The sequence below is a fragment of the Dunckerocampus dactyliophorus genome, chromosome 1 (genome assembly GCF_027744805.1).
Source record: "Dunckerocampus dactyliophorus isolate RoL2022-P2 chromosome 1, RoL_Ddac_1.1, whole genome shotgun sequence".
NCBI classification, from domain to species: domain Eukaryota; kingdom Metazoa; phylum Chordata; class Actinopteri; order Syngnathiformes; family Syngnathidae; genus Dunckerocampus; species Dunckerocampus dactyliophorus.
The window spans coordinates 24,964,541-24,990,535 of record NC_072819.1 but is presented as its reverse complement, the minus strand read 5'-3'; the positions used below and the strand labels follow the sequence as shown (position 1 = coordinate 24,990,535).

The 25,995-nt window shown below is 40.1% G+C and overlaps 1 protein-coding gene across 1 annotated transcript; it reads left to right on the top strand.

Moving 5' to 3' along the window:
* The first annotated feature begins 11,689 nt into the window (after positions 1–11,689).
* On the top strand, positions 11,690–21,419 carry hspb7 (heat shock protein family, member 7 (cardiovascular)). Its single transcript, XM_054784965.1, has 3 exons — positions 11,690–12,022; positions 20,128–20,252; positions 20,823–21,419. The coding sequence occupies exons 1-3, from the start codon at positions 11,863–11,865 to the stop codon at positions 21,000–21,002; spliced, it is 465 nt and encodes a 154-aa protein (XP_054640940.1). The 5' UTR covers positions 11,690–11,862; the 3' UTR covers positions 21,003–21,419.
* The last annotated feature ends 4,576 nt before the right edge of the window (positions 21,420–25,995 follow it).

The following is a 25,995-nucleotide window of genomic DNA, read 5'->3' as shown; positions in this document are numbered from 1 at the left end:
ATAACATATTCTTCAGCAACAACAATAACAGAGTAACAGAAACAAACAACAGGAATACATCAGCAAATGTCTATGACAGCCATAAAGTCCATAATAGAAATAACTAAATAATATCAACAGCCACATTGTTATTACTGCGTGGAGACAGTTATACTTATTAATGGTAACAGTAATAATAACAATATTAACCATACTAATGATAAGTTGACAATAACTGTTAGTATTCTTATTGGCGACATCGCCATCACCGCAATAAAAATAACAACATGACAATACCATGAATAAATCAGTGAGTTATGTGGGGAAGTACGATGTACTGTGAGTGTGTGTATGTATAAGGGTAGATCACATGTGTCAAACTCGTGCCTTGGAGGGCCGAGGCGCTGCAGGTTTTCTCTCCAACCAGTTTCTTCAGCAGGTGATTTAATTGATGAGCTCCTTCCCTCAAATTGAAGGTGTTGATCATTAAAATCACCTGCTTTAGTGACTGGCTGGAAAGAAAACCTGCAGTGTCTCGGCCCTCCATGGCACGAGTTTGACACCCCTGGTGTACAGGTATCTCTGGGTATGTTTGTGTGCATATCTGCGTGTATATATACATGCATATGTGTGTGCATGTTGTTAGATGTAGTAGTTACATATAGAACACATGTTAGATAGCGTGACCAGAGCAGACGTATTTAATCGCTGTATTTTTCCACTTGCTTGACCTTCATCTTATTCTTTATCACAATCTTTGGCACACGTAGTATCGACCGGCTCCAACCAGTTAAGACCACTTGACACTTCCAGAATTTAAATGGGCCCAAAAATAAAAAGGTAAGCAGAATGCCTTTCTTTCGCAAATTTCATATTTCTGCCTCTCCCCTCGTGGGGAAGACTGCTGGAATTGACGAGAAAAGAAAGCCAAAAACGTTCTTAACAAATGTTGCCTTATTTAATTCCAATCATTACAATTGAGAGTACCAGTAGGAATTATTTTAGGATGTTACAAGAGGTAGCTGTGCCGTCAGTTTGCGCTCAGTTAAGACGAAGAAGTGCCGTCTTGACTGTGACTTTTGTTGTTTTGTACTACTTGGTAACGAAAGCCGCTTAAAGGTGTATACGAACGTACCACTGAGAGGATATTGCGTACTCTTGGTCAGGAAAGTCTTTCCGGTGTATACGTAATACCGAAGGTGTGTCTGTTTTGTTTGAGTTTTTGAGGCGAGGAATCCCCGCTGGGGCCTAGGCACCGTCGATAAAACTCTGTTTCATGTGTTTGTGTTACTGTTTGTGTCGTGTCTTGTGTGAGTTTTTGGAAAGTCTGTCCTGTGTGTTTGTGAGATTATCTATGTGTGCATGGCTCAGATCAAGGGTACCCTTTGCTGTCTTCAACTTCACTTGAGTAGTATTTGAAATTGTTGTTCTAACAATGTGTACTATCCCTATCACTCTGACGTTTATAGAGTGAGGAAGCTTACCAAACCATAAATGAAGCCTGTTCATGTTTTTATTTTGCGCTAAAAATAAATAATAAATAACTGTCGTGTAATCATTAGTGAAAAGTACATAACCTTCGTGTCCGCCTCCTGATGGAAAATTTTGAAGAACACAATTCCATTGGAAAAACAAACCCCATTATGATTAAAATGGTATATATTCAAGGAATAATTACTCAACTCTGCAACTAAAGTGATTTTTTGTGTATAAATAGTAAAATAAGATTATTTGAACAAAAGTCTAACACACCCAAATTTTGTGTCCGCCAGTAATGTTTGTACACTTCGAGCTCACAGTGTAAATTGCGTATTGCTAGTAAATATTGAATTAGAAAATAAAAAGTGCCTTCTTGGGCCAAACAAAACTGGTGTGCTTCCGCCGGTTATTCGTCAAATACGGGTTCAGCAGGGGAATGTTTCGTCGTGTCTGCCATTTTGTGTTAGCGTAATGTACTGTACGTTCAGTCACGACCTCGGCAGCATCAAGCAGCATCATTCATTTCGACGAGCAATCGGCGGTTTAACAACCATTGTCAAGTCTAAGGTAAGATTTTTTCATTTTTATATATATTGGAGAAGATCTGTATGCACTTTGAAATGATTTTTTTCGTCGGGTGAGTTACAAATTTTGTGTTTATCGAGCAGTGTAACTCGTTTTGACAGCCGTTGTTTTTACCTCTCTTAGGTCGCTGTTCGTGTCCTGTGGCACGAAGCGGCGAAAAAAGCAGGCAAAGTGAGCAAAATTATTCATCATTACTAGTCGGATTTTACTTACTTTTATCCGTCATATTATACTGTATGTCGTTGACATTTATCCGAAACAAATAAATTCTAGCGTGTTTGTTGATAAATTGCTCCGTATTTAACCCGGAAGCGATCGGCGTGTCCCTCATGGGAGGTCAAAGATCGCCTTGTACTGTAATTTTGTCTTTAGCATGATAATTCAAGAAACACTCACTCAGTGCATTTCACTGAATCCTGGCTCATGTTGCCACAGTGCTGCAATGATTAGCTTATATTGTGGAGTTGATAAGTCAAAGTTTATGTCATTACAGTCGTAAGAACGGTTGATGGGATTTGTAGTGTTTGTAGTGATACAACAATGGCATGGTAAGGACTGAAGGTCAATTTTTCTTTGCCATCTGAACCATGTTGTAGTCACTATATATTATTTACTTGCGTATCTTGCTTGCTGCTGTAACAAGTGAATTTCCCTGCTGTGGGATAAATAAAGTACAATACAATACAATATTTTCAGAGCTTTAACTCAAGATCTAGATTTGTCACTTGTTTTTATTTACTTTATGATACTCTCTCAAATATAAGTTACTTTTCTAACAAAAGTCAAATCTATGCAGAGATAACAGCATAAAGTGGACACTGAGTTATGTACATTACATTTAAGAAAGAGTGAACTTTGGAGGGTTGCTATGGGAAATGGAAGATGTCTCGAGCTCTGGTATGTTGGGTGTGTGTTTTGCCATGTTTGAAGTTTGTGTTTATAACATTACCAAGGTCTATCCACGAGTTTGAAATTTTACTCAAAATGTAACACTTGGGTACCCTTGATCTGAGCCATGCATATGTTAAAATGGCGGAGAAGATTTGGAAATCTAGTTTTAAACAAGGAAGTTATGGTAGTGAGATCCGAAAGGTGCTTAGAAAAGTTGTTGAAAGACATTGCAGGAAGGATATGATACGAAATATGATGATTGGCTTAAAAAAGTGCAGAAATTGGGAGGAACAGGGACATTACAGGGTCCTTTGCTGAGGAGGTGAGATGAAAAGGCAGGAAAACTGGCCAAAACTCGCCATTAACCATCAAAGTGTCATCATTTTTTGACTGCAGATGGTCGCATGTGGTTGAAAACCTATATGGGAAGTAAGAATCCATGTCCGAACAATATGGTGCAGCTCCCAAATAAGACCACCCCAAATTGACTCGTGCCCCCTCTAAAATTTGAAAAAATTATCCCCCACCATCTGTTTCACAGATCTTCATGAAATTTGGTGGAGACATCACTCATAAAATGATGTACAAAAAAGTCTTGAGATCCCATGTTAAAAAATAAACAGGAAGTCGGCCATTTTGTTTTAAAGTGTCCATTTTGGGCAAAAACCAGGGGTTGTATTTCGACAAACTAGTAATACGGACTTTGAGCAAATGAGGCCACATGAAAGTCACTGATACTAGACATATGGGTGATTACATTTTGCAAACCATTTTAATGTACGCAGAATGTGGGTGAAATGTAATTCAGCCACATTGGAAGGTTTTTGGCCACTCTCTTTAGGTCATGCAACAGCATCTCAATAGGATTCAGGTCTGGACTTTGACTAGGCCACTCCTAAGTCTTCATTTTGTTTTTCTTCAGCCATTCAGAGGTGGACTTGCTGGTGTGTTTTGGATCATTGTCCTGCTTCAGAACCCAAGTTGATTTCAGCTTGAGGTGACCAATAGATGGCTGGACATTCTCCTTCAGGTTTTTTTTCATAGACAGTAGAATTCATGGTTTCATTTATCACAGCAAGTCTTCCAGGTCCTGAAGCAGCAAAACAGACCCAGACCATCACACTACCACCATATTTTATAGTTAGTCAAACCTGTCTTAGCGGCCACCTTTATAGAACGGCCACCTGCCTATAGCAGCCACTGAAAAATCCCCCCCAGCAAATTTACATGTTATAGACCCTGTGTATAGCAGTCACCTGTCCAACGCAGCCAGCAGCCACCCATTTTGTCTCCCTTGGTCAATATCTGACTGCATATAGCAGCCAAATTACCAACTCAAGTAGAAGCTTCATGCACGAAAAAGTTTTGTTTTTCAATCAATGAAGGCGTCGTGTGTAGACTTTAATTACTGAGTCCTAGCTCAGTCACAATCATTCACAAGATCTACACAAACTGTCAGTTGTTCCACATAAAAAAGCCGTCTTCTTTTGAGCTTGCTATTTCCTGGTCAAACATGTAACTTTAAGAGCATTTGCACCAAAACATTACCGCAAAGTAGGCTGGGAACAGGACGTACTCTCAGCGACGCTACAATAAAAAAAAAAAAAACATATGCTAGCATGCATGCGGCAGCAAAACTGAGTTCGGTTGTACTTAACTGAAGTATTTTATCAGTTATCAGTTATTATTAAGCCTCTAGCTTCCTTTTAGTTACTAAAAACCTTGGCTATGATTGCACTACATTGTCATGTAGACCTACAAAGTACACTTGGAAGAACAAGAGGTGAATAAATGTATTGCAACTGATGGGAAACTGATGAGGGGTAGGATTAAATAAGCTTTGCTTCTTCCTACTCCTTTTTGGACATGCAAAATTGTGAATTGTACTATGTGATGTGCTACTGTTTGACTCATGCATGTTCAGGATTAAAACCATGAACCATGATAATAACAAGCCTAGTAGTGCTGTACAACTTTTATCAGCAGTCCGCAGTGCCCTCGACTGGTCAACATTATTATTATTTTTTTTCCCTTTTTTTTTTCTTTTTTTTCCTCTACTGGTCAACATTCAAACTGGAAGCCAACCTGTCTATAGAGGCCACCTGTCTATAGCAGCCACTTTTGCAGACTCCCTCTAGTGGCCGCTATAGACAAGTTTGACTGATGTTGTTTTTCTGAAATGCAGTGTTACTTTTACGCCAAATGTAATGGGACACACACATTCCAAAAATTTTTGTCTGGTCAGCCCACAGAGTATTTTCCCAAAGGTCTTGGGGGTCATCAAAATGTTTTCTGGAAAATTTGAGACGGGCCTTAATGTTCTTTTTGTTCCGCAGTGGTTTTTGTCTTGGAACTCTGCCATGCAGGCCGTTTTTGCCCAGTGTCTTTCTTATGGTGGAGTCATCAACACTGACCTTAGCTGAGGTAAGTGAGATCTGCAGTTCTTTGGATGTTATTGTGGGGTCTTTGTGACCTCTTTGATGAGTCATCACTGCGCTCTTGCCACTCCTGGGAAGGTTCACCACTGTTGCATGTTTTCGCCATTTGTGGATAATGGCTCTCACTTTGGTTCGCTGCAGCCCCAAAGCTTTAGAAATGGCTTTATAACCTTTTCCAGACTGAGAAATCTCAATTACTTTCTTTCTGAGGGAGGGCAAAGGGGAGGCAATCACTTTTTCACACAGGACCATGTAGGTTTGGATTTTTTTTTCTCCCTTAATAATAAAAAGTTTCATTTAAAAACTGCATTTTGTGTTCAGTTGTGTTGTCATTGACTAATATTTACATTTGTTTGATGATCTGAAACATTTAAGTGACAAATATGCAAAATAAATCAGGAAGGGGGCAAACACTTTTTCACACCGCTGTATTTGGGTTAAAACCGACCTCACATCAGGGCTCGTATTCTGACAAACTCATCCTACAGACTTTGACCAAATGAGCCCAAATTGGAACCTAGACAGATGGCCCATGATAATATGCAAACAGATTTGTGCTGTGCCGTACGATGTGGCTTTGATATGTTTATAAGCAGGTCCACAAGTCAGATTTCAATCAATCAGTGTGATGAAGACGAGCCCCTGCTGTGATGTGTATGATGTCATGCAGTTACTGAGACGGATCATACTTTCCGCCACACGATGGCACTGTTTTCACACTGATGTTATGGTCTACCAAACAATAGTGTCATGTAATACACACCTTGATATTCCAAACACAATGGTAAAAAAATACTAATGAAAAATAAAAGTATATTACACTTGAAAAGGTGTACATGCCTTTTCATGATATATTTCATTACATTAGTAGTGATTAATTTGGTCTCGACAAAATTTGACAACAATATAATTTGTGTGGTGACGATGATTTCCTGGTATGATGAAGTACACGTCAACCCTTAGTGCTCGGGCCCCAAAAGCTGCTAGTAGCTTTACCCTTGATGCCGAAGAGCGGAGTTGGAGCGTCACCCGTTTGTGTCATGAGAACTCGCTCTAGATGCCAAAGAGCAGAGCGTAGCGATGCCCGGGCGTTATGTAACGATGCCCGGGCGTTGTGTAGCGATCCCTGTTTGTGTCCATCGTGAGACCTCACCCTAGATGCCTGAGGCCGGAGTGCACCGTAGTTATTTATTATTATTATTATAAATTTAAAACTTAATTTTCCAAAAATTCCAACTGTTTAAAACATAAACTATGTGTGTTGCGTCAGAAACAAAAATCTACATTTATACGAAATGTCCAGGAAAAATGAAAAATGTTCAGGATTTGTTTTGATGGAGCAACAATGTTACATTGTATCACCTTCAGCCATTTTAATACTCTTTGCAAATAAATGTTTTCAGGAATAATTAGACTTTTTATAGGCACTATGAAGGTCAGTGCATATCATGAATACAGTGATGCAATTTTCAGAACTTGTTATTCATGACTCACTATAAAATATATTACCATGCGTGATGCGAGATGTCCTTCCAACCTTTCCCCATCTATGGTGATAGGATCTATTTGTCTGTCTGCAACATTATGTAACACGTAGCAACTGAAACTCACGATCTGTGTGTATATGAGGGTGTTTGTGTGTGTGTGTGTGTGTGTGTGTGTGTGTGTGTGTGTGTGTGTGTGTGTGTGTGTGGAGGGGGTAGGGAGGGCAGTTAGGAATGTACACAAACAAATTCACAGCGGGGGATTCAATGTCACTGGTGAGACAGGCTGGATTACTGGATCAGAATGACTCTTATGTTTATTCCTCCCACACTTTTCATTCTTATAACTCATGCAGCCTGTCTAGTCTCTAAATCTGTTATTAGCATTTATATATTATATATTTCTGCTTCTTCTTCCTTTGGTAAAAAAAGCAGGCTTCTCTACTCATATTAAAATAAAACCTGGAGCCAACTATTCGTCAGTCAGCTACAGACATGGGAGCTGTAAATTTGATCATTTTGTTTGTCTTCAGAGAATAGGCTAACCTAGCATGATGTAACATGTGAGTGTAATGTCAGCACTGTAGCTCACGTAGTTATTCAAGTGTTGTAACGTTTTTGTCCTTCTGTCCCACTCTTTAATGTTACGTCGTTGAATGTGACATACGACATCTATTACGTTGGACAAGTGCAGTTACATTGTACAGTATGAGTCGCCTCTCATTTATCGCAGTTAATTGGCTCCAGACACGACTGCGGTAAGTGAATTTCTGTGAAGTAGAATTCAATATTAACCCTAAGTCACAAAATTGCAACAAGCGACATTGCTGAATTTAACAAGCCATTTCTGCAAATATGGTGCCTCATGTAGGAAATGGTGCACATCTGTGATTTCAATCTGAGCAACATTTGTGGGAGTGTTTCTATGCAAAATTTTGATCCTTATAGACTGTGAAGCCCCGTGTGCGTGTGGCAGCGAGTCCGCTCGCCATGACAGTCCACAAACAGCATAACTGAGCCGATGCTTTGCGTCACTGTGTTCGGGGTGGCAGGAGGTGACGTGGTGGGTTGTCAAAACACCGCTAATGGTGAGGGGGTTAGGGGGAATGTAAAAGAAAACGTGGAAATAGCATCAGACGCAGTAGTGTCTGCGGGAGACTCCTCGGCAGAAAATGCACTGCTAATATGACCTGAGAATACAATGACCTGGATGAATGAGACTCGTCATAGACATAATAGATTAATAGATAGATACTTGATATCTATCTATATAATGATCGCGGTAATAATAGCGGTGGAGGCAGCAGTGGTGTTCAAGATCCTGCTGTCAATGACAATGATGATGGCTGAGTTTGCTTGAGGTATGAGTAAGAGTATCACAAGTGGATCAGACATTTTGATGAGAGGTATCTGACAAATTCTCAGCCTGGTGATGTCAAAACATACAAATTAGATGAGTGAATTTACTCCCATCAAAAACTTTCAGTCACACTGATGATTTTTCTCATTTACACTATGCCTTTTGTCACGCTGTACGGTGTCACACTAGTTTATTATGTTGTGCTTTTCTTTGTTATATTTACTGCCTTTGTGTTTCTTATTTAGACCTGTGTGTTCCTTGAGGTGGGCGAAGCTACTGGACATGCGCAGTTGGTCTCCATCTTCATCAGCATGCTTTTAGGCTCACCTGTGGCGACTGGATGGCACTCGGTGATTCCCACTCCAAGCTCTGTCATCCGTGCCACGTGCTGCCATCATTCCCGCCGCTTTGCTAATCAGCTGTTGGTCAAACTCCGTGCCATCCAGTCCAGCCTAGTCAGTTTGCAGTACGTCAAGTATGTGTATTATTCTTGATTAGTCTCTTTGCACCCTTTTCCGCGGTGTCCTATAGTTTGCCTAGCAAGTTGGTCCTGTGCACCTGTGGACTGCTAAAACCTACCTTTTGTCGCCTCTGCATCTTAGAATCCAATTGGGCAACACACGTCACACCTTTATCTCTAACCATTTTCATGCTACAACCTTTTGAAATAGTAATGTCAAAACTGAAAAACACTAAAGCGGCTAAAGGATTAAATACTGAATATTTTTGTAGTTAGAGCATACAAAACATGTTTATGACTTTCTAAATATGTTTTTAACCATTATTACAGAGTGAAGGAAGAGGTAGAGTGAAGGACCAATATTCGAACAGCAACGTAGCGAGGGATGACTGTATATGTGACTGTATATATGACTGTACCTGTATATGTAAAAGGTGGGTAAAATGCACAATAGTGCTTCTTGGAGACACACCCTCTGTTTTTGACAGGAATGGACAAACACAACTCATTAGCTTTAAAGGGATAGTTTGGATTTTTTGACTTGAAGTTTGTATGACATCCCCATCAGCAGTGTACTACATCAACAGTGACTTACCCTCCAATTGGTCCAGCAAGTCCAGTTCTGGAGGAACGTTAGTTCCGCTTAGTTGCTGGGACATTTAAGTAAGGAGTTTGGCTTCTCAAAATGATATGCGTTCAAAAGAGTAATACATTTGCATAAAAAATTGCCTACTCGAAAAAATCTCACCTCACAAATCGCTCGGCGTTATATTTGTCTCTCGCTGTATCCCTGCCCACTGCTCGCTGGACCAATTGGGTGGGGGGTGTGAGGGTACGTCACCGTTGATGTAGTACACTGCTGATGGGGATGTCATACCACTTCATGTCAAAAAATCCAAATTGTCCCTTTCAAGTCACACACACACACACACACACACAGAAATCATCGTGCTCCAAAAGTGTAAATTCCAGCATCAAGGGTAGACTTTGGGCAATACACTTCTAATGCACCTCAGAGACTTAATGTATCTAATAGGAATGAGCTAGTACACGACTATCTGTGATGATGATCTGTATCCGTAACTGTAGTCGGAGTGGGCGTGGCATAAACCGGAAGTGGATGTGGTTTAACCAGAAATGGGTGGGGCTTAAATCGGTACATAATTTTGAGTCTGAAATTGACATGGATTGATCAGAGGCTTTTATATTTATTGTTTATTATTCAGCTATATGTGTACTGTGTATGTGTGTAAGTGATCTGTAAGACTTTATTATTGAATTATTTTTAATGATGAGTGTGAAGTTGGTGATTCATGCAAACATCCAGTGATGGCAAACCGGGAAATAATCTGTCAGCCTTGGTCACTGTATTTTTCTCAAAAACACCACGTTCATTACTATGAGAAAAATTTTATATCACCAGCCAAATTAGAAGCAAGCAGACGGAAAACACAAAACAAAACACAGGCAGTGACCGAAGCAACACAAGCCATTTACAGGTCTATCTTGTCAAATTCACCACGTACGTTACGAAACAAGCTTGCCAAGTAACTTTGGATACAAACTGAAATAGAGGCGAGCTGAGGAAAACCTAAAAAAACCCATCTGGAGTGGAGGCAGCGACCAATGAGAGATGAGCCGTTTTCAATTCTGTCTTGCCAATTGCACCACGTACGTTACGAAACAAAGTTTACCCATTAACTTTAAATATCATAGCGAAATAGAGGTGAGCTGAGGAAAATTGAGTACTAATTCAGGCAATGTGAGCTGGAGTCAAGCCACTGTGTGTGTGTGTGTGTGTGTATGTGTGTGAGTGAGGCACGGCTATCTCCGGCTGCAGCCTGCAGCAAGTCTGTCGAGGGAGGGTCGGTCGCTGTGTGTGACTGGCCAATCACATGGCGTGAAGAGTGAATACATAAGTAGTTACCCAATGAGGATTTTCCTTCAGCACGAGTACGGCTAATGACGAGCTGTATCATGCTCGTACTCGTCAAAAATGCATTATCCGTCACGGATACTCGTCCAAAAAGCGTACCCCGCTCAACCCTAGTATCTAAAATGATAGAAATAGTATAATATGAGATTTTAATAAAGTCAGTACGTACATTTTTTTTTTATCAATATGATGTAATCAAGTAGACATATAATTAATTAGTAGACATCTAATTATGATTAGATGTTTCTTCCAAGCAGATAAAATATTAACAGACACAGAGCATGTCACCATTAAATCCCCGGACTCCCGTTGACAGCTTTGTTTTCCAGAACATTCTTTCCATCTTTGCTTGACTCACAACTTAACCTCAGAGCTAAGTGGTGTGCTTACATTTTCCATTTCCAGTTGACAATCCTCACCTTATCTTGCTCCGAGGGAGAAAACAAGTTCTGTATTGTTTATTTGTAATGTTGCGTGTCCAGGGGGGTTTATTTGTTCAAAATAGAGAATCTTTGAGGCTGCAAAACAGAAAAATATTGGGCAGTGGATCATTTAAGTCCAGTATTAAAACAGCAGAATCACCAGTTAGCACTGTTTCATTCTAATGCAGTATACATTTTGTACTCAATACAGAGTGGTTATTCAATTGTTAAAATAATGTCTCCTAATCCTTATAGTATTGCCTTGGAATTTTGTGCTCCACAATAATCTTGTTCACAGTAAAAGAGACTAAAATACTGCTGAAGACGAAGTAGGAGACAGAAAAGATACAATTGCGAGGTGAGGCACCGGCAAGCAGTAATCTATTTCAGGGATGGTGAGGCAGGAATGGCAACTATTGATGTTGGACCCCCACCTCTTCTAGTCTCTATGCACACACGTTCTCTGGTTGGAAAACTTCTGGTCACTGAGCGTTCCCTTGTGATAAAAATAGACCATTATCAGCCTTTCCCAATGAGCTGGCACACATGTGTACACCTCCCATCCATGCAAAGGGCCAACACTGCTTATAAGGCACATGGGGGGGAGTGGCTGCCAAAAAGAGAGAATATAAGAGGACTTAAAGTGTGGGTTATTGACCTCATCTAACATAAATAAGCAATGACTGAATAGATTTTGAAAAAGTGTGTGTGTGCTGTTGGTTATATTTAAAGCTACTAAAAGCTCACATTCACTGAAGGAAGAAGTCCCTTCGCCTTGTCCTCCCTTCACTCTCCCTCACCCAGCAACCCAGCACTCATCAGCCATCCATGAGTGTGACCAACTCTTCTGCCTACCGATCGGAGCGGAGTTTCCATCAGACGTCATCCTCTTCTTCCAGTAATCCATACATGGAGAAGAGTCACGGGCTGTTTGCGGAGGACTTTGGCCCCTTCATGAGGCCTGGGGCAGACACCTTGGGCTTTTCCAGTAAGTGGAGTGCTGCATGAACCATTTGTAGTGAGTGATAGAGGTCATCTGTGGCCCTGAACAGGATCAGAGATAATGAATGACTTGTCCTTTCCACAATTACGTTAAAATCGTCCTAGATTTTTGCCCTATCACAAAAACAACAGCACCAACATGGCCAAAGTTTAGACTAATTTTTATCAGTATTTGGGGATTTGATCTTAATCAAGAGGGGGTGCAGTTAGTTCAGACTTAAATAGTTTGCTACCTGACAGCAGTGGTGTGCAGTCAGAGCCATCAAGGCCTTTTCTGCTGGCCTCAACACTATCAGAAGTACTGACCTATGTTTACAGCTTAAATTCTAGTATTTGTTCTATGAAATTGAATTCATTTGTCCCCAACAGTCTATTATATTCATTTCGTAGTGTGTCTCTTTGCCGCACTGCTTCCAGTTGTGATTTTTTTGTCCAAGCAGATTTCAACTTCTCTGTGTTGCCATGTAATCTGTGTAACCTGCCCAGGGCCTTATAAATACACACTACTGTATTAGTAATGGGCTTGTTTCTTTCACCAATCAGATTTCAGATTCGCCTCACAAGGCCAAGTAGCAGGGGTTCAGTCACGTCAGCATTTTTCCATCTTGTGATTGGTTGACGTCTAAAATCCTATGACTAACACTCAGAGTTACGCAGTGTGCTTGAACGCCTCATCACATGAACGGCACAAGGCTTAATTTATTCTGTTACTGCACAAAGAAAGGAGACAGACACGGCGTTGTACAACATTCTCTGTGTGCTATATGAACAAATAGGTGAGTTTGTATATATGCGGCATAGTGTTGTCAATGAATAAAACAATTTAATCAAGTTAATCACATGTCTACTCTGTGATTAATCATGATTAATCACAATGAGGATTTTTTTTTATTTTTTTTTATTTTACCGGCGCCGCCATGAGTGGCTGCCTTTCAAACAGCTATTTATCTAATCACACATTTATCTTGGGCTTGATGAAGTACTAAAATTGGCTTGAATTTTGTTTTGAGGTAAAAGTTTGATTGCTTACTTAGGGCCCTAAGAAATCCCTCTTATTGTTTTCCAAATTTTGTTTTATTTTTTCCTAAATTCAATTTAAAATTTTTAATTATAAAATTTTTTTTTAATTCCATTTTTTTTCTTTTGACACTTATTTTATCACCGTAGATTGTGTGTTTTCCTTTGTGTGTTTCAGTGAATAAAATGGCTGTTAAATAAATGCAAAACACATCTTTGGACAATTTTGCCCGGTATTTTTCAAAATTTTCATTGCTACAGAATCCTCAACAAATGATCTCATCTGTGCTTGTGGTTAAAGAAGATGTAGTTGCAACTGCAATTGTTTTATTAATGTAAGCTATTTTTTAAGACACCCTTATTTTATTACCAGTATTACATGATTATTTTGAAGTACGGTGTGTGTTGACACCAAGCCGTGGCTATCTTCTTTATTTTATACACGAAGTCAGCGTGAATGGGCATCCTAAAACGCTCCGTTGCATTCCCTAAAACACAACTTTGGCTTACACGGACCTTTTATGACTCTGTGGTGGCCTCAGCCATCTTCTATGCTGTGGGCTGCTGGAGAGGGGGCAGCACGGACAGGGACAGGAACAGGATCAGGGGTGACATTGTGGTCAAACTTAGTGCGTTGGGTTAAGGTTTTCAGATTAAACACGGGTGTTAACGTGTTATGTTTGGCAGCCCTAACACTGTATTTTATAAATAAGTGAGCTTTTTTGTCATGTTGTTAGATAAATATTGATTCTGAACTGCTCCAGACGATGTTGTAGTGTAGAGGTCTGGCGTTAGTGGTGTTTAGAGATGATGTATTGGAAAATAAAGAGAGAACTTGGTTTCTTGATTCCATCCATCCATTTTCTATACTGCTTGTCCTCATTGGGTTCACGGGTAAATTGGAGTGTAAACTGGAGCCTGTCCCAGATGATTTCGGGCGAGAAGTGAGGTATATCCTGGACTGGTTGCCAGCCAATCGCAAGGCACATATAGAAAAAACATATACAGTAACCATTCAAACTCACATTCACTCCTGTGGAGAATTTTGAGTCTCCAATTAACCTAACATGCATATTTTTGGAATGTGGGAGGAAGCCGGAGTACCCAGAGAAAACGCAGGCACGCACAGGGAGAACATGCAAACTCCACACAGAGATGTTCCAATGGCGATACGAACCCAATCTCCTGATTGTGAGGCGAACATGCTAACCACCGTGCAGCCTGGTATTCATCCCTAATTCTGTAACGCCACACATTGTTATATTGCATTTTTGTCAATTATTGATGGTGTGTATCCCTGTGACGTGATAGTGGTGGTATTAAGAGGTGGATTGGGTCGCTTAAAGGAAAACTGCACTTTTTTAGAAATTTTGCCCATCATCCAAAATTTTTATGTGAGACATAAACACACATCTTTCTGTGGGTTTTTCTGTGAGTGTTTTAAAGATATAAAAACAGATGAAAAGAGGCAGTTCTTTAGTGCACATAATGGGGCCTACGCAGCCAAAACACCTCGAAAACCGTTTTATCATATTATATCCATGCTGTAACCATGTAGTACAGTAACAGGTACATTCATGATAACATGTAATACTTACAGTATTTCGCCGTACTTTGGTCGTTTTAAGTATTCCCGAATCTTCTTTCCTGGGCGCATTGATTTCTCATAGTAACATAGAAATGAACGCTACACCTAGCGTTAACTTTTCCAAACTCAAAACCAAACACACAGCAGCAGTGGCGGCAGCTCCCATATGTAGCGGTACCTTTCGTTAGTGGCCGGACGCGTTGTGCGCGTAGCACTGACGTGCTCTGATCGAGTGTGTGGTGAAACTAACTTGCTAGCCGGCTACTAGCTAGCCGGTGTGGTCTGACAAGGTGTTACTCTGCCAATAAGTGTAGTTCTTCGGCATAACAATGACAATAACAATGTTGCTGTAACTTGGTTAATATGCAGGTAACATTACATAAATGGAGCGTTGTTGGTGCTTTTTGGAGTTTTTTTCAGAAGGCTTTATAGGCGGAATAGTTGCATCCCATTACGTGCATTCTTAGCTGTCTCTTTTTAGCTTTTTTTATATCTTTAGAATGCACAGAAAAGAGAAAGACAAGGCTTACATAAGGATTGTGGGTGATGGGCAAAATTGTTAAAAATTCCAGTTTTTCTTTATGTCTCCACAGAAGGCCCAGGTACCAAATGCACTGCCTGCCACTGCCTGAAAGGGTTACAAAGTATAGTTTTAACTAAAAATGATACATTGAAAAAACTCTTGTTATTACCGCTTGTTTTTATGACAACAGCTTTTTGGAGACTGAAATTGCAAGCTTTTTAAAACAGGTCTTAATGTCCAAGGTTTACACACATGTACAGGGTTACACACAGTTACACACAGTACAGGGTTCCTACACAAGTATGGAAAAGCATGGAATGTGATTTTTTTAATTTCCAAGTCTGTAAAAGTATGGAAAATGGAATGTCACGTATGGAAAAATATTAAATGATTAAATGAAAGACCACTGTTCTGTTTTCTAAAAGATAAAATTATGAATGACTAAAAAAATGGATTGATCTGTTTTTGTAAAGGTCGCTTGTTAGGGCAGCTAAGATGTTTGTGTGAGAGCACACAGTGGGCGACGCAGTCCAGAAAACATTTTGAAAGATTTGAATGGCCAACTCCCTGCTCTAATTCTCCTCCAACCCTTTGTGTGAGCTACATTAACGGAAAGAAAGGAACGAAGTGAAGTTCCCGGGATGAGATTGGCATATCAATAATTAATCATAATATTTAACAAGTCTGTAATCATCAGCCTTGCTATTGTAATGTGAGTTATCTTCAGTTTCTCAATAATCAGAATCAGTATGTTGGACTTTATTACTTTATTTTGTTAGCAGTTAACTTTGAATGTGAAATATTTAATATGGTACCTTTGTGTTCTGTCTGTCTTTCTGTTTAGTCCACTCATTGTTTAAACAAGGCTGATAATGGTAAGCAAATGCATTTTTCTTGGAATATACAGTAGATATTTCTAGACAAAATGTAATCAAACTTAACCAATACTGCAATGGTTATTGTTCACAGCCACTGATGTCTTCCAATGCCTACACACGGTGCCTGGCAAAAGTCTCAAAAGTCGCTTATCCATGTCGTAGGAACAATAAATAACAACTTCACTTTTAGGTTCTCATTTGGAATAACAAATAGCCTATATGAAAGGCAAAAGCCTCTAGATTATGCTTATTATAGCAAAATAAAGTCTTACATTATTCATTGGGTTTTATCATTTAGTTGGGACAGAAAGGTCAGATTGTGCTTGGACAAAAGTCTTGTCGCACACCAAAATAATGGACGGTAGAAATTATATACTTCTTAGACAACACAAACATGCTACAAAAACATCAGAACATAAAGTCAGGACGCTTTGGTATGAAGAGTCAATAAAATATATGACTCCCATGAGCTTGGAGGCCTCCATCAATACATGTAAGCATTGACTCAAATAACTAATTGATAAAATCATATCGGAATGGCAAAGACAGCAGTCTTGCATGACTCCCAGACTTCATGAAGCTTCTTTGGTTTCATCTTCCAAGCCTCCTCCTTCATCTAACCCCAAACATGCTCAGTTATGTTCATGTCTGGTGTCTGGGCTGGCCAATATATATCACTATGGGGTGGGGCAAGAGATCTGCAGAGTGGATGGTAACATCAACAGCCTGGAGTATCAAAGAATACATGCCCCCCATTACCTTCCACATCACAAAAGAAGGGAATTCTTTAGCAAGATGGAGCTCCTTCTGATACTTCACTCTCCACGTCAAAGTTCCCGATTGTGAAGAAGGTCAAGATGCTCCAGGATTGGCCGGCCCAAACACCAGACATGAACATTATTCAGCAAGTTTGGGGTTAGATGAAGGAGAAGGCTTGGAAGATGAAACCAAAGAATTTTGAAGTCTGGGAGTCATGCAAGGCTGTTTTCTTTGCCATTCCAGATGATTTTACCAATTAGTTATTTGAGTCATTGTCGAGACGTATGGATGGAGTCCTCCAAGCTTGTGGAAGTCGTAAACGATAGTAATGATTCTTAGCAAGGCACCCTGACTTTATGTTCTGTTTTTGTAGCATGTTTTTGAAAGGAAAATATCATTTCTAGCATAAATTATTTTGGTATGCAAAACGACTTTTGTCCAAGCACAATCTGACCCTTCTGCCCTAATTAAATGATAAATGTCAATGAATGATACAAGACTTTATTTTTGCTATAATAAACATAATCTAGAGGCTTTTGCCTTCCATATAAGCAACTTTGGAGTCCAAATGAGCTACTGAAAGTGAATTGTTCCTACAGCTTGGATAAGTGACCAGACTTTTCTCAGGCACTGTATGTAATAATATGTGTATGCAATGTGTATAGCGAGTGCGCACAGACACATGGATGTGTGACATATGCCCTTTAAATGGACTCAGGAATGTGTGTGCTCCATGTGTCAGGGGCATAGCACGATAGTTTTGGGAACTATGATTGGTATCCCGTAGATGGAAGCTGCACAGAAGTTGTCAGGGTGCGCTACAATAGACATGCACACAAGAGCTGGAGAATGCTCTCCAACCTTCCAGCAGTGTGACTTCATACACAGAGTATCTGGATGATGGCATGAACAGATGGTTGCCCGGCTACTGATGCACACACACACACACACACACACGCACACATGATGTAACATGGTCAACCTGCATATGTTACGTCCAATCTGATATCACTCAGTTGTTCGGATTTGTGTATGAGCTCAGTGTTTCCACGTACTGTATAGTTGTTCACTGAGGTCACATTCACAGCTGTCACAGTCCACACATCCGTCACTGCTGACACATGGCCAATATGTATCATAAGACGAATGTTCAATTTCTTATGTTCATACAAACTTTTTTAAGGTATGTTGAGTGGAAATTTTACGGGATCAGCTGGCCACTGTGACATGGCGCTTATCAGCTGTACTTCCAAGGCGTGTATCATAAGACCAGCATGTCAAATATGAGACTAAGTGTGATATAATTAGTTTTAGCTAATAAATGATGTTTAGAGAATATTAAAGATTTTTTCTGTTTTTCTATGCTTTTACAACTACTACCTCTAGTAAAAATAAGAACAATTGAAGCTGCGAGCAGCTTTGAACGGGCCCTTGAACACCCACGCACCTCGGGGTTCACGCAAGTCAGCAGCCACACGGAGGCAGGACAGAATTTGATGTCGATCTGAAAAATCTCCGTGGAGGAAAAGGTTAATGTACGTCTGGTTTGTGTAGGTTTGTGTTTGACATTTCCTGTCGCCACTTGGTGGCGCTGAGATGAATTCACAAAGTGAACTATGCATAGCTTCAAGGTGTTATGCTTATGTACCACTTATGATGAAGATCTGACCTTGTGGAGCCAAAATACAACCCCTGGTTTGTGCCCTTGTCGTCACCTTGCTCGCAGGGTGACAGTCATGGTCCGCCTACATCGCATAAGCCATCCCGCTGGGATTGTTGTTGTGTTGTTCATGGTAATCATGACGACGGACGCTGTCGCTGTCAGGCTGTGGACCTTGATGGACAGAACTTTTAACGGACTTCGGAGCCCGGAACTAGCCCAGTTTCACATAAAGGCGCTGGACCTTTGGACTGTTTCTCTGGGGCTACCAGGCCAGCATGTCTTGGTCAAAACAGACAACACGACTGTGGTGGCATATATCAGTCGCCAGGGTGCACCCGCTCGCTTTGCTTACACAGGCTGGCACAACAGGTCCTCTTATGGAGCAGTACAAGGCTCCTGTCCCTCAGAGCAACACTTGTTCCAAGGGTGTTGAAACATGGGGCGGATCTTCTGTTCCGTGGAAATCCTCTGTACAGGGAGTGGGCTCTGCATCCACAAGTGGTGGATAAAATATGGATCAAGTAAGGCCGGGCAGCGGTAGATCTTTGCTTGCGGGTAAATGCAAAATGCCCTCTGTTCTTCTCCCTGTCAGACATGGAAGCACCGTTGGGCAATCGCTGGTGCTCCGGCCCTAATATACATAGCAGTTTCAAAAGGGCCATCGTGCCATTATCACTGGTGCTCGGGACCTAAGAATAAGAATAAGAATAAGAATAAGAGTCATGTTTTAGTATTATTTGTACGCCATTGTATTATATTCAATTCTGTTCTATCCGTCTCTTTTTCTATCTAACCTCAATGTAGATGGCCGCCCCACACAGGGTCTGGGTTCTGTTCGAGGTTTCGTCGTTAGGGGAAGCTTACCTCCATCGCCAAAGTGCTGGCTATTGTGGTTTTCTGATTCACCTTCTGTTGTGAATTGGCGCTATATAAATAAACCTTCACTAATTAAACAGAAGAAATTTCAGTATCCATTTCAAAAGCTGTGTCAAACAATCAACCTTCCAAATATAATAATGCACATTTTACATATACATGTATTTACAGTATTGTATAACTGAATGGTATAATACTGAGAGGTGTTTCTAATATTTTGACCATGTCCTGTTGCTAAATGAGCTGAACAAAATACTTGTGTGGTGGCTGGAACGTAGAAAATCACATATTCTAACAAGTTGGAATATGAGCACAATAGAAAGGAAATAGAACAACAGAATCGAGGACGACAAGGCGTGAACTGGCGCTGTTCAAACGACATCTTACAAAATGACTACCTAAACTGAAAAGAAAACTTCTCAGTCAAATAACACTGAGCTGTGACACACTGACCTCTTCATGGAGCATGAAATCTCATTTGCCACTGCAGGTGACGAAGAGGTGAACATTAATCGCCTCACTGGGGAGCGGGGGGGTCCTTTGCTGAATAATTGATGGTCATTATGTGGGAAGAACAATGTGTCATTGATGCTATTCTACCAGGTGGCATTTGACACGAAACGCAAACATGGAAACAATAATCACCTTACACTTTTAGCAAAGAGCGTTCATTCATCTATTAAGCCGAGCTGGAGCCTACCCCATCTTGATTATCTGGTCCAGATGACGTATTCATGAAGATTCTCACCCGTTGTCTAACAAACTTCCTCCAATTGACTGTTTCCAGGTGGAAGTGGGAAGATCAAAACACTCGGCGATTTGTACCAGTTCACAGTGGACGTCCGAGACTTTTCTCCTGAAGATGTCATTGTCACCACATCCAACAACCAAATTGAAGTTCGTGCAGAAAAGGTGAGTTTTCTGTTATTTGATTTGGAACATCCTGTGGACACAAAAAGCAGGATAGTTTGTTATTCTAGTCTATTCTACTGTCTGAAAAAAATGGATTGTCTTATATTAGAGGTCTAGCGATTACGCATGCAAACCAGCAGGTGACGCCAAACAACTTCGCCCCAATCAAGTCAGATCTTTTCTTCCAGTCACTTACATACACACACAGACACACACACACAACAGTGACCTGTGGCTGTGACACAGAGACTTACTGGATAAAAGTGTGCCAGATTGTTAGCAAGTCAGCAAACAACAGAGATGGATTTATGATGTGAATTTTAAGATAACTTCAAAACAACTTTCGAGCAGCTAACAAATATATCACTTTTTTTGCAATAAGTTGTAATTTCATTAATCTTGAAAATGTAATATAAAATAACAATACATTTGGTCTTAAAAAAAGAGGGGTTGTCTTATATTCAGGGTCGTCTTATATTTGGGTTAATCAGTTAGGGTTTTTTTTATTGTGACATATGCAGAATGTACTGTATGTCTGACATGTTGAATGTTCTTTACATTCATTGACAGTTGGCTCAGGATGGTTCCGTGATGAATACATTTACCCATAAGTGTCAGCTACCCGAGGATGTGGACCCTACCTCGGTGACATCATCACTGGGCACCGAGGGGACGTTAACGGTCCGGGCGCGGCGACACCCTGCCAAACATGAGCACACACAGACCTTCCGCACTGAAATTAAGATCTAAACTTGTTACAAAAACCTTACTAAATATGCGTGTGTTCGTGTTTATTTTAAATGCCAATCTCTACATTTGCTGTGCACACATTTTAACACTCCCAGGCTGTGTTGTGCTGGACGACACTCTCACATCTTTTGCGCTTTGCTCATTGATATTCTGAGGTGGTTCCATTAGCAGCCATAGATGAAAGACGACGCCATGGGGGCTTGTACTGTGCATGTATGACACGCATACACACATGTGTACAAGGAGACACACTCACGCACACAAACACACACACGCACAGACACACACACATGCTACTTGCGTTCAAACACATGATTGTAATTACATATGCACTTGAAATGAGTGATTTTTCCTTTGTCGTATTATTATATTATCATTTGTGTGAATAAACATCTCATGCCTCCAAGATTAAGCTTCCAAGTTTGTCATTGAATGCATTATGGTTTAAATATGTGCATTTTTAGTTACTGTAGGTCATGGATTACCACCTTAATGGGATGGAAATGACCTACTAAAATATGATATAAGCATGCAGGGGAGCTGGTATTTGATTAGTGAGAAGTATACTGTATATTACATTAGTGTCTGCACCGGACATTGCACCCCAAATCATGACTAACTGTGGATATTTCACACTGGACCGCAAGCAGCTTGGGATCTGTTCCTCAACTGTCTTCCTCCAAACCCTTGGACCTTGATTCCCGAATGAAAGGCACACTTTGCTTTCATCTGAAAAGAGGACCTTGGACTGCTGGCCGATGTCTGGTGCAGGTGTTGGTAAAATCTTAAATCCAAGGTCACCGCAAAAGTCTACCATAATGTTTTAGAGGACTTCATGATTCCGTCTGCTGAGGATCTGTATGGAAACACAGATTTCATCGTCCAGCACAGTGCTCGACTGGCCAACCAAGTCGCCGGATCTGAACCCCATTGAGAATCTATGGGGTATTCTCAAGAGGAAAATGAGGGGCAGCAGACCCAACAACAAAGAAGAGCTGACAGCAATCATCAAGGAAATCTGGGCTTCCATAACTCCCAGGCAATGCCACAGGCTGATTGCTTCAATGCCACGTCGCATCGAGGCAGTGATTAAGGCAAAGGGATTCCCAACCAAGTATTGAAGATTGACATATCGTTTTGAAAGTACCATATTTGATTGTTTTGATGTGATCCTTATTTCTTTCTTTTTTCTGCAAAAACCGAGAGGTAAATGATGATTTCTTCACAGTATTCAAATTTTTTGAATTCCTGTTTTGTGTGTTTAATAAGCTGAAAGCCTAAATAATGTAAAATCTAAAAATAAACAAATAAATATTTGCCATTATTTAAATAGTGGACCCTGAAGCCATAATCTATGAAAGTTTAACCTTTTGAATGGAATTATGGAATTCTTATTTTTTTTCCATTTGTATATCTGTATATATAAAACTAATTGCACATCAGCCATAAAATACCATATATAATTGTAAAGAAATGTATTGTTTTAAATAATCTCAACCACTACTGCCTGTGTTATATTTAATATATAAACTATTAGGGTCATTTCAACTTTTGGCCACAAAATACTTCTATATTATTTTAAGAATAATATAAGATAATAAACCGTGACATTTTTTTGTCATTGTTAAAAATGCTTTAATGCAGCATTTATGCGATATTGTATTATAATGTCTGTAAAAAGGTGATGCAATTCTCCTCTACTAGATTATTTATTTACATTTAAACACCCCAACTTTGCATATGCCAGTTTGGTTTGTTGTGGATACTTTTTATAACTGTTTAAAACAGCATTTAACATAAATTCAACCTTTATAAAATCGACAGTGGTTATAACTGAGTGGAGCTGTTTGGATGCAGACTGACCTCTTGTGGTAGAAAGACAAAATTGCAGCTCAACTACTGTAATTGTGTGCATTATTTAGTTGATAGCAATCTAAAAAGTACTGTACAAACAACAAAATCGGTATAAGCAAATTTCAGCTTTTTGTTGTTGAAGTCAAGCTATGATAATCAAGGGGGCTGCTTTGAAAAGTATAAGTAAAGTGACCCCTAATTTTTATTTTCATCACTAAGCTCTGCTTTGCTTGGATCCTTGAACACGAGAAGGAATAACACTGCAGCAAGCGGTTGGTCAAACTGTAAAACCCTAATCACACTAGAGGCAGAGAGCCGGAATGCCATCGGAATGAAAATTCCTAGTTTGTTTGTAGATATTGCAGGTGCATTCTAAAAATTGTGATTGCATTCTGTGTGCTTTCCAAATATTCTGGCCCGTTCTTGTGGCCGGCCCGAACGTTGTGCTCATGCTAAAAACTTTCGAGATGCATATCGAACAGTAGTCGAAAGGTATTCTAAGTGCACTCTGACTGCATTCTAAATATACTTACGGTATTCCAACAGCATTCCAAACATTCTGATCATATCATAATCAGGGAGGACAGAAACGGTAAGCCACTTCAAACCCTGCCAAAATGTCCCCAAATGTGCCTCGAATTAGCCGGAATGCAGCTCAAATGCACCTCAATTGCTGCTGGAATATATTTTGATATTAAAAGAATTCAATAGGAATGCACTTCGAATGCCATCATAATCTTTCAAAGTCGAAATGTTGCAAGTGTCCCAACAATGCATAATCACATAAAAATGCAGCCAGCTGCCGCTGAAACGTCACTCACCATTTAAGGATCGCCTTATTCACATCATGTCATGCCGCCAAGGAGAAAAGGAGCCAAGGTGAGGAACTCCAGCGTGGACAGGGCAGAGATGTGCAACCCAAGAAGCCCCTGAAACGCCAGCTCCTATTCCTGATGATGCTGCACCTTCTAACCAAACTTCAGGCAACAATCGAATGGCACTCATACAGCGTTCGAAGTGCTTTCAAAATATTCTGACTGCATTTTAAAAGTATTGTAGTATTCTAAACGTATTCTAAAAGCACTCCTAGCGTGTTCCAACTGCATTCGAGATTGATTGCAAGACTGATTTGAGATGGGTTCAAACAGCATCCTGAGCAAGTAGTAATTCTCACCCAAACTTTTAAAATTTTCATTGGGGCTGCTTCTGAATAAGTGTAATGGGGGTAAGATGGCACATTCTAACAAGGCAAAAGGCTTTAGTCTTATTTAAGCCCTCCATCAACGGGAATCTGACAGGCGCACCACCACTTCTGTCAATACACCTCTAAGCCTCGCACAAGTACAAGCTGTCATCTACCAGGTACCACTCTGCAATCCCATGATGACACTGCAATATTTAATTTCCACATGCACGCTGCCTGTCCCCTTAAGGCAAATGGGATACTTTTCCACATCCCCTTTTGTGTAAATTGTAAAAAAAACTAGGCCTCTTTACATGACTTCATGCAAGCCCACACCATACCTCACTAGACCTCATTTGGGAGTATCAAAGTATCAATTCCATTATTTCGTTTTTTTTTTGCTTTTTATGCCACATTTATTCCAAACGATGAACCGCCACCCTGCATCATGTCATACAAAAGTTTAGAGAACCTCACAAGTCCTCAGTTGGATCAGAAGGTTTTTATCATTTTGTGACATTTTCATCCAAAACAAGGACCCATCTCAATGGGAGGCGCTAAGACGAAAGTGAGAAGAGGGTATACAGTACACCGGAAGCTATGCTATGTAAGCTGACTCACATACCGAGCTTATAATCAAAGATAGGGTAGTTTTTGTGTTGCTTTTTCACATTAACAATGATTTATTTGAAGACATGTGGCAAAGTCTGTGAATTGGGTTGGGCATCGTTTCAATTTGAATGATTCTGATTCAGATTCCTCGTTTTGATCCTGGTTCCTAATGATTCTCGATTCCAATGCTTTTAAAAGGTAGGATCACAAAAGTTTGTATGGTTTAAATGAGAGCTCTAACCATTTCTTTTTGGATGATATGTCTAATCTTCTCCATGAACTGTTTAATGATATGAATCTTTTTTTTTTTATCAACTTTACTATGTATTTCTTACAGGGCTATTTTCAATATATGTATACAGTGGTATGAAAAAGTGTTTGCTATCTTCCTGATTTCTTATTTTTTTGCCTGTGTGTCACACTTAAATGTTTCATATCCTATTGAAACCAATTTAAATATTAGTCATTGACAACACAACTGAACACAAAATGCAGTTTTTAAATGAAACTTTTAATTATTAAAAATCCAAACCATGGCTCTGTGTGAAAAAGCGATTACCTGCCCTGTTAACACATAACTTAACTGAGATGAATTGATATCTATCCATCTGGAAAACGTTATAAAGAGATTCCTAAAGCTTTGAGACTTGTAGGCAAAAATTGATTTACTGATTGATTTTATTAAGTAACATCTACAAGATTTTAGAATAACTGTTTGCATTGGTGTTTATTGTCAAAGAATCCGGGAGAAAGATATCTTTGGAGAGACTGGCGCCCATGGTCTGAGGTGGGCAGCTACAAAAGGCAAAGGCGAGATCGATCAGGACTTGATTCTCTTCCTACAGCAGGGTGGCTCCAAGTGTCCATAAAAAGAGTTTCAGTCCAGGGCTCTGGGCTGCGGAAGATATTTTGTCTGATTTGATTTCAATACAATTCTTAAAACTTCATCTGGAGTGTTAGTCTTCTTTGCTTCTCATAATTGGAGATTAATGAACACATAAGAGGGATGAAATTGGCTTAATTAATTTGCTAAAGTGGTCTTTTTGACCTTTATCAGGTTACGGAGAATTTCATCTTCAACAGACTCCAGTGAACTAAAGTGGAAGCCATTATCCACAAATGCCGAAAAACAGTAGTGAACCTTCCCAGGAGTGGCCGGCCAACCAAAATTAGCCCAAGAGCGCAGCAATGACTCATCCAAGAGGTCACTGAAGACCCCACAACAACATCCAGTACAAACAACTGCAGGCCTCACTTGCCTCAGTTAAGGTCAGTGTTCATGACTCCACCATAAGAAAGGCACTGGGCAAAAATGGCCTGCATGGCAGAGTTCCAAGACAAAAA

Bases quoted from the DNA above. Each gene is read 5' to 3' on its own strand.
- hspb7 (XM_054784965.1), top strand. From the start codon at position 11,863: ATGAGTGTGACCAACTCTTCTGCCTACCGATCGGAGCGGAGTTTCCAT. The intron at 12,023-20,127 runs GTAAGTGGAGTG...GACTGTTTCCAG, and splicing joins AGACACCTTGGGCTTTTCCA to GTGGAAGTGGGAAGATCAAA. The intron at 20,253-20,822 runs GTGAGTTTTCTG...ATTCATTGACAG, and splicing joins TTGAAGTTCGTGCAGAAAAG to TTGGCTCAGGATGGTTCCGT.